General features: G+C 36.0%; 2 protein-coding genes across 3 annotated transcripts; one reads left to right on the forward strand and one right to left on the reverse strand.

Moving 5' to 3' along the window:
* The first annotated feature begins 657 nt into the window (after positions 1-657).
* LOC113691120 (pentatricopeptide repeat-containing protein At1g06270) lies at positions 658-6,759 on the forward strand. 2 transcript variants are annotated; one of them, XM_027209331.2, is made up of 6 exons: positions 658-862; positions 1,001-1,114; positions 2,074-2,169; positions 3,117-3,299; positions 3,378-3,510; positions 5,453-6,759. In XM_027209331.2, the coding sequence occupies exons 1-5, from the start codon at positions 766-768 to the stop codon at positions 3,479-3,481; spliced, it is 594 nt and encodes a 197-aa protein (XP_027065132.1). In that variant the 5' UTR covers positions 658-765; the 3' UTR covers positions 3,482-3,510; positions 5,453-6,759. The 2 variants fall into 2 exon arrangements, with proteins under 2 accessions (XP_027065132.1, XP_027065131.1); XM_027209330.2 differs by lacking the exons at positions 658-862; positions 1,001-1,114; positions 2,074-2,169; positions 3,117-3,299.
* An 839-nt stretch (positions 6,760-7,598) lies between these two features.
* On the reverse strand, positions 7,599-9,146 carry LOC113688774 (cysteine proteinase COT44). Its single transcript, XM_027206569.2, has 2 exons — positions 8,657-9,146; positions 7,599-8,299 (listed from the first exon to the last, which is right to left on the reverse strand). Exons 1-2 carry the CDS (start codon positions 9,129-9,131, stop codon positions 7,704-7,706), a joined length of 1,071 nt encoding a protein of 356 aa, XP_027062370.2. The 5' UTR covers positions 9,132-9,146; the 3' UTR covers positions 7,599-7,703.
* Between the last annotated feature and the right edge of the window lie 4,419 nt (positions 9,147-13,565).

Here is a 13,565-nt window from a genome sequence, read left to right on the forward strand (position 1 = left end):
CATTTTTCATAATTCTTGGTTGGCTATTGTGCAAACTTCTTCTTCAACAGACGTGATGACAAAATCAAGATTGTATCGAGCACAAAGCACAACAGCTGGAAAAAAAAGAGAAATTTTTACCAAGAATTAGTTTACTCCTCAACAGATATATTCATGTTTTAAAAACATAACGAGTTATAACTGGAGAATATAACTAAATTTGGTTCATAGGGCAACATAGTGATTATGATCTTTATTGAATTATTCTTTTTCTCTTAAATTCTCTTATCTAGCACTTTATTATTCCCGTTCATTTAAGGATAAATAAAAGTATGTGTCAATGTCACCAAAAAAAAAACCTATAAGTATTTCTTTATTAGTTTGGGAACACATGATTTTGTTAATTAAATTCCTCAAAAATTGCTTATTTTTCGAACTAATTCGAGCACTTATTCTAGCATATAAAATTTTTGGTATTTGCTTGTACAATTTAAGCATGCTAGGCACCTAAGAGGTGACCAATATTTATATTAAGACATAAACAATACACCCCAAATATTTGTTTTTGTGAAGTTAAACTCCAAAAAAAAAAAAAAAAAAAAAGGATCCGCCTTGGAGGGGTTAAGTTGAAAAACCACATATCTTCAAAGGGCCAAATTAAAGTTAACCAAGAAATGATAACAAGGAAAAGATCGATTTTTGTTGGTTTTTTGTTGGGTAATTAGCTCTCCGTTTATTGACTTCGTGGGCTATATAAACAATGGCCAAAGTCCATTTCCAAGTCTAATGGGTGCAAGTCTTCTGATCAGTCTTCTCATCATTTCCCTCTTTCACTTGGCCTATTCCTCTGCTTCTCCTCTACCATTGGGAGCTCATCCTCTAGGTCCTCATTCTCGCTTCTTCAACCTCTTGCATAATTTCTGTTGTTCATTTTGTTGATATCTTATCATTATTTTTAAGCTGAAGTCAAATTCCAAAATAAACACTTTTTAAAGTTTTTAACATGTTGGATATTTTACAGATGAGAAGTTTTATCAATCAGAGGTGATCAAATGCAAAGACGGGTCCAAATCCTTCACTAAAGACCAAATTAACGATAATTTCTGTGACTGCCCAGATGGCACTGATGAGCCAGGTACTCGTAATTTTTGTTTTCCAGCAATCCCTTTTGAGTTCTTTAAAGACTTTAATTTTTACTTGCAGTAAATGCTCGGAGCTAATTGATTATGGGGGTTTTTTGTAATGTTTGTTTGTTTGTTTTTTCCGTCGTTTTGACAAGTTTTGTACTTTTTGGCTAAACTCGTAATTTGGCAATATGATATTGGTCTTTATTGTGGTATTTGGCAATATGGATGTTGGATATGTGAAGATGCATCTATGAAGTTAAACATTTGATCACAAATGATTTTGGAGTAAGCCCTGCATTCCAAGTTTAATGCTTTATCATATCTTTCAATCTCAACATTGTTTTTCTTTTAAGATTCTATTATATCAAAACATGATTGACGAAAAAGATGGCGATTTTATGATTTTTTTGGGTGAAGGGGGGAGGGGACTAATGCGTGTGAAGGATTTAATGTTTTACTGAAACAAAATTTTTTCCTTGTCTGGTCTCGATAGTGAGCAACTTATTATAATGCTATCCTCTATTTTCAGTGGCTTGGCTCTTGACAAAAGCTGAAAGTGACGATTTCATGGCATTTCCAAATTAAGCGAATTAGTTCCTGGCAGTTACTAGAAAAAGATTCACAAAACTCTGTTGGATCCAAATCCAGACACTAGGACAAATATTAATGCTGCAGTACTCTTTGGCATTTTCTGGCTCTAGCTTGTGTTATCAATTATTAGGATAATTTGACGACACTAAAATTTCTTCTTCTTCCCTTTCTCTCCTCTTATTCTTACTCCTAGTGGAGATGACCTCAAGAAATCAGTTTTTCCTCTTCTTATACAGAGCAAGCATGTAATTTCATTTCAAGCCATATAAGTTGCTGTTTTTAATGTTTAGTTTACCATCCATTAGCTGTATAATAAGAGTACTTTAGTATTCTGTCCTTGTACTTAAGTCATTGAGCTTCTTCATTTACTGTGCAGGAACCTCAGCATGTCCTGCTGGAAAATTTTATTGCAAGAATGTAGGAAGCACGCCCAAGTTTTTGTTTCCTTCTCGGATAAATGATCAAATTTGTGGTACATACTTCAAGTAATTGTAGAATATTTTTAATTTGGCTGCTTACATCATCCAAGTGAGGGTTTTTTGTTATTTATGTTGTGTTTGCTTAACTTCTTATCTACTGTTTGAGAAACAATTTATTCTTGTTCCTTTTTTTTTTTCAAATATAGTTTGGGTAGAAGGGAAAAGTGATGAATGTGTCTGATAACTACTGTTGACCTTTATGGAATGACAATTTGGTAAAAAACTCCAGTTTCTTGACCAGAATAATTTTGATGGTGCTGTTTCTAGAATTTCTAAGGCACACTCCGTACTATGGTTTAATGCCATTTGGTTCTCGGATCCCAATGAGCAGCCAGTGATTTTAATACATGAAAGTCACCTAAATTTTCATCTCAAATACATCATTGTAATGATTAACATGGGCATGGCCAGTACATGAAAATTATTGTTTTCTTTCTCTGCCTGTGCATATTCAGTGTGTATCCATAATTACCAATACATTATTACCAACCCAATTAGTGCTTCTTTCACCACCAAGTCAAACATAAGGATTTTGAAAAATCTCTCGATGAAATCTGTGCTATTTTTGGTGCAAGAAAAAGTAGGAAGAGACCTACTTCCTTGAGGAAAAATTGGACAAATGATTATTTTAAGATCCTTTTTCAATGCAATGCAGTTGAACCGTTGGAAGATTATGTTAATAGGACATTCAAGTAGTTTGCTTTCCCATTCAAAGTAATATCTTGATGGATGCAGTATCCAATGTGATGAAAATAACATAATTCCTTGTCATTTAAGATTAGCTTTAGACAAGCATGCTTGTCAACATGATTGACCTGCAATGATGCTCCCCCTTCCAGCCTAATGCAGGGGCAACCCTCATGGGTGGCTTCCTTCTTAAAGATTCTATTTGTGTACTGATTTTTTGGAGTTTGCCTTTTGCTGGTTAAACCACCTCTAGATTGCTGTGACGGAAGTGACGAAAATGATGGAACTGTCATATGTCTCAATACTTGCATTATGGGTGGGACTGTTGCTTATGACTCGCTAAATTATCGCTCAACAATCAGGCACCAGAGTTCAGCTGGTGCAAGAAGGACGAAAGTCAACATAAATTCTGAAGACTCACTTGGGAAACTTAAAGGTATTTCACTTTGTTTGTTAGAGCAGTCTTACAATAAGTGGCAACCTGCTATGATAATAATTCCATTGGTGATTTCAGGTCTGAAGACATTAGCAACTCTACAGGTTGCTCTTATTATAATTGTTGTGGCAATTAGGAAGTTTCCTCGGCGTGTTAGGGCCAGAAGAAGGCATCCTCGTTGAACGATTCTCTCAAGCTCATGTTGCTGACGGTAGTACAATTGCCATAAGTGTTATTTGTTTTAGCTTTTTATTTTTTCTGAAAAAGTCAAAACTCCTAGTTGGTGCTTATCTCTTTCTCTGTCACCCATGATTGTACCAATAGATTAGCAGAGCCATCTATACTTATTTAACCAAGGTAGCAATTAGCTTATGTAAAGTCCATCCATTGCTTTATATCGATGATAACAATACAATATACTTGTTTAACTCTCATAGCAATTAACCTTGTAAAAGTTGTATAACTTAATAATCTGCTCCTAAAGAAGCTGCTATAGGATTGTTTGTGTAGAGCAATTGGTTTGCAAGAAATGGAAGTCCAAGCTACTAGCCTACTGGAGATGGATTTTTAGCGATGATGGCAATGACTGGATTTGACACTTTCACTTTTAACACTAATAAAATTGACACAAAAGATATCCAATAAGATATTTCCTTTGGCTCTTTGTTGGGTTTCTGGCTGGTTGATGTCTGATAAGACATAAGCTTAGTGTACATCGTGAGAGTAGAAATGAGATATAATGTCTGACATTTAGAACAATGTAAAGGGTGAATTGGACTTAAATTCTCGCAATTTAAACTCACAGCAAGACCTAGATAACTACCAAGCAACCTTGGTTTGTTGCCTTTGGTTTTCAGTATCCTTTTTTGTTTCTTTTTTTGGATTATGATACTTTCATAGGTATAGTTAAATAATGAATAGGTGATGTTGGAGAAATTGATTATCACTCACTTGTTCATAGTGACTGTAGCAACATAGATTTTCAGTTATTTTTGGTCAACATTATTTTCATCTCTTTTTTTTAATTGATCTAGAATGATTTAAGGCTCTACTGTCATTTGTTTTGGGTCTTGAAAGAAGAGAATTTTGACCTCAAATAGGATTCCAATGTGCAGCTAGATTTCGATAATATCGTACTGTAGTTCATGTTTGACTTTTAATGGAACCTTATGGTTAAGACATCTTGTAATTCCATTTCCGAGTCAGACTTATTTGAGTTCTTGTGGTAGAACTTTAGTACTTGGGCTAAATTAGCCAACCATGTTGAACAATATCTCTTGGTTTTACTTTAAAATGAGCTCCACTTAGATGGATCTTTTGTGGGGGCATTTTTAAACAAAATTTTACTGTAGCGACTTTATTGAAAAGAGCATATTTGAGATAAAAGGTGGTTGGACAATGTGTAAAAGTTTGTTAGAAATAATGCTTACAAACAGGTCCTAGATTTTGATTGTGAATTGAATTATGACTCTGCCTCTTTGTGCTTCTGCTTTTGCATTAGGAAATTCTAGGACTCCAAGAGACCCAGTGCTGACTAGCATTCTTGTGGTCCATCTTTTGGCAATGGACTCTGAAAATTTGGGATTTTACCCGCTGTGTGATTGAGGTGTTCTGCAGTGAAAGTAGAGTCATTATTCAATTAAAGAGTAAAGAAAAAAAAATGAACATCAGTTTCGTCTTTCTTTGTTTTCTTCGTGTGGGTGGATTTAGTCAGTTCTTGGCCTTATCAATTTGTGCTGAAGAATGTTGAATCTGGACCATATATGAATGGATGGTGTATACGACTAACAAGATGCATAAATTACTAGTATTAATATTTTAGTGTTTTCCAGTTGCAACTCATAGACAAGAAGAAGTGGAATATTCTTTGGTATTTGGAAAAGATCATTTGTTGTCTGGTACAGACACATGGTCTCTACTTGATTGATGTGATGCATATTCTCTGCCTAGTTAGTTTTCATCTATCTTTCCATTGGCTTAAATTTTGCCAAGCCTGTATGCACATCTCCTGCTCTACAAAAGCAATGTGTTAGAGCTTTCTGGTTTTGATTAGGCTTTTAGTTTTTACTAAAGTTCAGGGTTCCCTTACTTATGTACTACTGCTCCTTGATTTATAAATACAAATTGGTAAAAGACTTTGCTCAATTGTGCAGGATTTGTATTGTTTTGCGCTTGCTTGTCCATTCAAAATTGGTTTCTGAAGTGGCAGATATGGTAACAGTAGCAACAAGACTTTATTCATCTCCAAATCTGATTCGTCATTCTTTGCTAAGATTTTCCTCAGTTTCCAAGTTTTCTCCTCCAAATTATCTTGAGGAATCAATTAAAGCTGCAATTGAAGCCAAAAATTATGGAGAAATTCCCAACATTCTTGCTGCTTCAAAAGGATCTTGCCAGAATGCTAATCCCTTTTCATTCCTCTCTGCCTTTCCTGTAAAAACAAGAACAAATATTGTTGACGAAATTTTGCAATCTTTTAGTTCCCTTAGACCTCGTTCTCGTCCTGGGTTTGCATATTCTTGTCTCCTTTCCTACACTCTCCAAAGTCCGAATCCCCTGCCACTTGCCCTTGCTGTACTCCAACGCACACTTCGTTCTGGTTGTCTTCCTGTTCCCCAAACTCATGTCCTACTTTCTACTGCATGGCTTGAAAGCTGCTGCCATGCTAAGTTGGTCTCAAACATACTGTTGGAGATGCAGTCCATTGGGTATAATCCTGATTGTGGTATATGCAATTACCTTATTTTATCACTATGTAAGGTTGATCAGTTAAAAGAGGCAATCAAAGTTTTGAAAGGTATGAGTGGTGCTGGTTGCTTTCCAGATTTGGATAGTTATGGAACTATAATATGTGAAATGAGTGAGCTTGGAAGGACTGCTGATGCTGTTGGAATGATGAAGGAGATGGTGGCAACCTTCAACTTGAGCCCAAGGAAAGAAATATTGGTAAAGATTGCAGCAGCATTTCGAGCAAATAAAGAGACCTTGAGAGCTGTGGAGATGATTGAGTTTTTAGAAAGGAAAAATGTGGATGTTGGGTTTGATGTATATGATTTGGTGCTTGAGGGGTGCTTGGAGTGTCGACAATTTGTCCTGGCAGGAAAAGTTGTCATGAGAATGACTGGGAAGGGTTTCATACCATACATCAGTGTGAGGCAAAGGGTGGTTGCAGGCCTGGCCAGTGTTGATGAGTGGGAACTTGCTTCAGCTGTGAGACAGAGATTTTCAGACATGAATTCCTAGCTACTTTAACTGAAAATACTTGGTAGTGATGTCATTTTGTATGTAGGAAAGGAGCATGCCCTTCTGCAATTAATTGAACAGGATCACCTCAATAAAATAATCTACTAGGAATTTGTTGAAATCCTCTCGAGGTGCTGTATCACAATACTTCATCAACTGTGTTGTCAAATATCTATGGTGCTTGGTGTCCAATTCTGAAAAAGCTGAATTTTTAGCACTTATTATGTTTGATGATGTTATGAACTTCAAAAGAGGTGAAAAAGTGCATTCCATTTTCAACTTTTCAAATCCTCAAAAAGCGTCATCAAGTGCCTTTGCTTGATTAAGACTGTTTGGATGAGGATCCCCTCCTGAAAATACATTGCTGGTGAAAGCACTATGTCTTTAGTTAATTAGCGTATCAGGAAGCAATCCTTTGGTCGGATGCCAATGAGAATTGAATTTTTTGAAGTGTTTGTATTGGCTATATTCGTTTAAGTACCTAGGTTTGCTGCTAAAATTTCAATTAACAAGGTCCTTCTTGGGGCTCGAGAAGAGATATGCACGCACATACGTTCTGGGCTGGGGGCCGGGAGGTTCTTCTCGTGCAATGGACTCGTGACCATTGATAAAGTGATGCAATCATAGAATTACTCAACAGTTGAGTATGATGATATGTTTCTTCAGTTTGATGAGACTGGAGGAGTACCTTTTACTTGTTTGGATTTAGTTTGGCGATGCATGGACTTAAATTGCTGATAGACTTAAAAGGGCCTCACCAAGAGCTAAAATTATACCTGCATCTAACTGAAAGGAAAGAAACCAGGAGACTTGACACCCCACTGTAGGAAAAATAATCATGATTATTCGATAGATTTGAGTTTGAGTAGTTGGTTCTTTGTTTCTTCAAATGGCATTTGTGACTAGAATCCCTGTAAGGCAAAGCTTGCCCATTTATAACTAGAAGGATGTTAGTCAATCATTTAATACTAATACCTGCAGAAAATGACATTCAACTTTGCAACAAAGATATAGGTTTGTTCCTCGGTCGTGTGCATCAGGTCCTAGTTATACTGGTTCTATTCTTAATATGTCTCTTTCTTCTTTGGTTGTTATAACTTGAAATCAGAGATTGTTTTATGTTACAAAGCTGCAGGACCTGATTTTTATTGTAGAATTTCCTCAAGATTGCTTAACAGGGTAGCTAGCTTCCAAATTAATGCCACATAGACCATCCTTGTCTTTGGTTCCACGCTCCATCTTGATGTAACCAGCTTCACCCCATTCAGTGCCCCATGAATTCTTCACAAGCCAGTACTTTTTGCCACCTTCTTCTCCATAGCCAACTACAGCTACTCCGTGATTAAGGTTCTTGTCACAATAGCCAGAGTAGACTCCTTTAGAGTACAGTTGAAAGTTAAAGCCGCTAGCATCAATTGCAACTGATACTGGTTGCTTGGCAGCTGCAGTTTGAAGGGCAAGCTCATTACTTTTGGGTATTTTCCCATAGCCGGTGATTGTGACTGCATGATCTTTTTCTTTGGCTCTGTTGCATTTGTCCCTTTTTCCTTTATAAGGATAGTCACTTTCGGTAGTAATTCCACCATTTGTTTTAATGAACTCAAAAGCTTTATCCATGAACCCACCATTACAACCTTCATTATTCCTGTTGTAATCACAGTCCACAAGCTCCTGTTCTGACAGAGACACCAACTTTCCAGTTTTGATCTTGTTGATTCCTTCCACAGCAGCAATTGCAGAGAATGCCCAACAACTTCCTGGAGTGAAGAAATTTATGGTAACACGAGATTCTATTCTTCGACACAACCTTCAATTCTAAACAAGCTAAGTGGTTCAAAGTTGTACTAGTTGCTTTCTTGAGCTAATGTTCTGTTTTACTTTGGCCTGAGTGTTAATGCTGGGGTCTATGGTCAAACCAGCTTAGACAAACTTGGGTCAAATCAGCTTAGACAAACTTGGACATATTGACTTGTATGCTGATACTTTTCTTTGTTGTTTGTAATATTAGCCTTATAAGAATGAGAAATAGCAGAATAGAAATCGATGCACCATTCATTGAATAGTTTGCTCAAGAATAGTTTCAAAATGAAAAAAAAAATGCAGGTTTTGCCTACCACAAGCGCCTTGATCCTTGACTGGAGTCACAGCGCCCTGCTTTCTCCAGTCGACAGTGGCTGGTAACTTAACTGGGTCAGACGTAAAATTCTGTCCATCCCTTTGAAGACTGCGAGTTTTATAACCCAAGTAGGTAGATATGAACTCCTCATTGGTCATGTCTGCATATTGATTGTCAGTGAGTTGATAAGAAAGGTTCCGAGAATTGATATAGTCAATATATTGGACATTGGATTGGTATATCCCAAATCGCATCTCCCATTCATCTCCATTAGCGTAGGTTCGTCCATACTTTTTTAGCCACTCTTCGTACCTCTTAAACACAGGTCCCCGGTCATAAAGCTTCCTGCCTTCCCCAAAACTTGCACTTGGACACAAGAATAAAATGCAGAGAAGCACAAATGTCGTAGTTGTAGTAGTAGTAGTAGTGCTAGTGGTAGTGCAAGCATTTCTCAATGCAGAAAGCTTATTCATGTTACCTTCAGATGCATATGAAGAATGGGTTCGTGATATTTAAATCTTTCTGAACCAAGGTGTGCAAGAAAGCACGTTTCTACACTTTGCTTCTAGGGCTATAGTCTTCTTGTGTTCTTGGTATCTTCATTTTGCTGTCCATTTTAGCGTGTTGTAACCTTTTGCAATTCAGTTGGGATCATGCAATTTGTTCATGTTCTAAGCTCTAGTCTTTGAATGGGGCAAGACAGTTATGTAGTTGGGTAAAATTCACTTTTTGTTCCTAAACTTTGAGTTAGGTATACAGTTCATCCCCAAACTTTTAGACGTATTATCACATTTAGTATATGAATTAATTATTTTTTGCCACATTTAGTCCAAAAAGGGTAAATTACTTAATTTGGATGGAGAAAGTCACGTGTTTGGCACGTGGCCGTTAAATAAAAATAATTTCTTAGTCAAAATCAATGGTCACGTCAGCCTTCTCTGTCTAAATTAAATATTTTACTATTTTTGGACTAAACGTGGTTCAAAATAATTAATTCATGTACTAAATGTGGTGCGTCTAAAAGTTTGGAACGAAATGTTTCCTTAACTCAAAGCTTAAGGACGAAAAGTGAATTTTACCCTCATGTAGTTTGCTTTTAGTGTTTGCATGCAAGTGAAAACAGGATGCAGCAAGACAATGGACTAGATTGGAGTTAAGGTTGGTTTTGGTCACTGCAATGTTGCTGGTTTTTAGGACTTACAGTAGTTTGGGCTTGATGGTTTTCTCCAAGTGATAATAGATAAAACTAGGTGAAGGTGCCAAGGTTGCTAGGGCCATTTTTCCCATCTCCAGTCTTCTGTTGAGAACGAAATTAAGGCAGGCCGAATGGAAAAGGTGAACAGAGCGTTTCACAGATAAAGAAAACAGGAAGAAATTTCTCAAGGGAGACTTGTCGATCTTTCAATATTTAATAGATCCATGTGATGAAACAAAAGCAATTGATCAAGTCATATGAACTTGTCCATCCATCAAAACTTGTCAGCGAATTCATGGACGTTGTACTAAAAAGGGTTCCATTCTTTAAACTTGTTGAAAAGATATTCACTCATACAAGTGAATTTGCCAATGAAGAATTGAGTAGCTTACGATAAATGATAAATGCTTGAAGAAAATTACAGTGAAATGCATTGAACTCAAGTCACATGCAAGCATCTACGTTGGGTTACCATATTCTAAAACATTGCTTTAAAAGCTATTCCATCATTATAAAACTGTTCCCAGCAGCTACAGCTAGCAATTATGTCCTGTGGAAACTGGAAAGAATTAGGATCACATGCCATTCTCCACATGTTCATTTTGCCTGCCATTGCTGTGGAAATACTTTGGAACAGTGAATTAAAGGTTGGTGGTGGTGGTGGACACAGCAAAATAAATTCTGCTGTTCCTTTATGTGCTAGTATCAAGTTGTAGAACAGGGTCGGTGATCAGGAAAAGTTTTCAAAGGTAGAATATGTGGTTCAAGTTGGTAGAGAATTCAGAATCACGTATAGAACAACAATGGTCAGGGATTTCTTCTTTTTTTTTTTCAATCTTTTTGCAAGAATGAGGGTTTTCATGTTTTCTTTTAGGAATATTGAAACTATATATTTCTTTGAGCATATGCCACATTTCTGCATAATTTTGCTAAGCAAACCCAAAATTTTCTTGACAAACCATATATTTGTCAACAAGGCTAAATTACAGCATCCACAAGGATCAAAACCTAGTATATATTTGCCTGAAAGTTTATCATGATCATTAAGCTTTGATTTGCCAATGTATTGTTCCTTAACAGGTGAGAACTTGGTTTTTTGTGTTGGTAAGCTCTTAGCTTTGAAATGGTGTGAGCTTCCTATCCTAAACTATTTGCTTACCAACTAAAAATTAAGTTTTGAGTCTTCGACTATCCAATTTTACATGAAAAATTTCTTCCCCCAATTTCTACAAAAGCAGTAAATATCGAATTAGTTCGAACTAGTAAAAACAAGAATAGCCAAAAAAAAAAAAGTAATGTGTAATAAAAGTTGAGGCCTTCATCTTTTTATTTTAAAATTTCCCTTTTTTTAAAATTTTTCATCAGCAGCTGAGATAAAATATTGATGAACAAATCCAAGATGTTGGGCACACAATCATATCAAACTTATAATTGGTGGTTGATTTTGATGAATTGTGGTACAGTGACACATGCAAACTGTAACTTGGACACTGACATAGATACAGACATCCATTGATGATCAGTATCATCTTAATAATTGATCCAAAATTGGTGACTCTCATGTGCTCGATTGGGAAGGTAAATATAGCAGTGATCATATACAGATCAAAAGGTTGGACAAAAATATCCTGTTGGGATCGATGCATGTATCAATTGAGATTGTTTTTTTTTTTCCCCAGATTTTATGGTCCCAGAAGGCAAAATCGTATCTTGTTTCACAATTTGATTGAAATATACCCTTTTCATTGAAACATCTTGTGTGATGTAACTTCGACCTCTGCAACCAAAAGCTTCAGTCAAACATGTGAAATAGTTTGAATCATTTCTGCTAACTGAAGAATGATGGGAACATGTGGATGGAAAAAGAAAAAAAAAATTTTGGGGTGCTCTCACGGGATTTAGAGTAAAATGGGAACTTAATTGGATGGATAATAAACCTGTTATAAAACTAATAAAATAAACTATTATAATAGGAATTGAAATATTAGAGAAGGAAATAGAGAAGTAGAGAATGATATTCTTATTGTTCCAACTAATCAAAAGTATACTCAAGAGATGCTAAGGTACCTCTATACATAGGTACTACAAAATTAAAGGTACGTCAATTCTATTAAATTCTCATTACTACAAGAACATGAATAGCCATATGAAATGGTTCATCCAATACATGAATAGCTCTTATGGATTGAAACTGTTCATCCAATGTAATTCCTTTACATAATGTATAATGAATTATGAATTAATCCTCTTGAGAATACAAATGGACATTCACACTTTTAGTTATTTCATAACAAAACCTAATTTATCAGCAAATATTTGAACTCATTTTCTTCCCCTGCTGGTCCACATTAATCTCATCTTCTCATTCTATTCCCTACAAATATGCATCAAGACAAAAGAAATTTATTATGTGCGCATGTGGACTATGGAGCACATTTATGGGAAACAGTAAATTCGTAAAACTGATGTATCTTCTCAAGTGTACCACTATTGAAAGTTATCTCTAATTCTCATTTATGTCTTCTTCTGCATTGTTTTCACCAGTGAAGTGTTAGTCTAGCAGCAAAGAAAAGCCTAGAATTAAAATTTTAAGGTGCAATAAAATGTCTTGGGGGGTTAAAAAATCACTAAGATAAGAACTGTAATTGAGCTTTAAAGTTAGTTCATGTCTTTAGACAAAGGTTGCTTTTTTCCATCAAAAAAAAAAAAGGAGAAAGCCATCGATCTTATTCTCAATCAAGAAAGGACCTATCTGGCCTTACTTCTTAGCACTTTCTTAATCACATATTAACTTTGGAAATGAGTCAGTGACATGTTCCACGTAGCGGACTTTCCTCTAATCATAATCAATTAGTGCCTACCCGACAGTTAATTCCATTACTAAGATCCATAGTTATATTGCAAATTGTGTGGTTTTCGATGTAAGCTACATAGAAAAATATGAGCAAGAAAGAAAAGGGTCCTTGTGCATGCCCTAGAGGCTACATGTGGGCATAGTTTGGAGACAAAGTAAAGAAGCTTAGGGCGTGCAAACAATTCACATGGCACGACATTATCCCTCCCAAGCTTCCTCACTTTCCACAGCTCATCCTCCAAAATCCCACAACTCTAACAACGTATTATTCTCTTTTATCCTCCTGCCATTATAGCATTCCGAAATAGAATACACAGGCAACCTCCTCAAGTACCATTGTAGTACAGCACAAGGATTACATACCCATGGTCATGACTCTCAATTTTTATTTTTTTTTTGTTGATAAGGGAACCCGCAACCGCTATCTAAGAGTGTGTATTAGATAAACCCCACTCTGTCTAATAACTCGCCAATCACACAGAGAGATATAACGCACTAGGCAAGACCTGTGTGACGAACAGATATTCCAGAAGAGGTTCGAATGCGAATTGACAAGAAAACATGACACCAATTCTACCATTTCAACCAACTCAAGGTACATGATTCTCAAATTTATTTGGCAACACAAGTGACACTATTCAGCAGCAAAGGAAAAGCTACTCTCATTAAGCTTATGTGGACCATTATGGTCATCCCTACTCATATATTTTTGCCTTTCATGTTACAAGAATCGTGCGCTAAATAAGTTCAATGAAACTCGTAAAGTTGATATGGAAGAAAAAAATTCCATTATTATCTGCAATCTTTCAATGTATGATTATATTTTTGTTGTTCACTTTGCAAGAATCATGCACTAAA

Source organism: Coffea arabica, chromosome 5c (genome assembly GCF_036785885.1).
Source record: "Coffea arabica cultivar ET-39 chromosome 5c, Coffea Arabica ET-39 HiFi, whole genome shotgun sequence".
NCBI lineage: Eukaryota > Viridiplantae > Streptophyta > Magnoliopsida > Gentianales > Rubiaceae > Coffea > Coffea arabica.

Coding starts and splice junctions, on each gene's coding strand:
- LOC113691120 (XM_027209330.2), top strand. CDS start 5,511: ATGGTAACAGTAGCAACAAGACTTTATTCATCTCCAAATCTGATTCGT.
- LOC113688774 (XM_027206569.2), bottom strand. CDS start 9,131: ATGAATAAGCTTTCTGCATTGAGAAATGCTTGCACTACCACTAGCACT. Junction 8,300..8,656: donor CAAGGATCAAGGCGCTTGTG/GTAGGCAAAACC, acceptor TCTTCACTCCAG/GAAGTTGTTGGGCATTCTCT.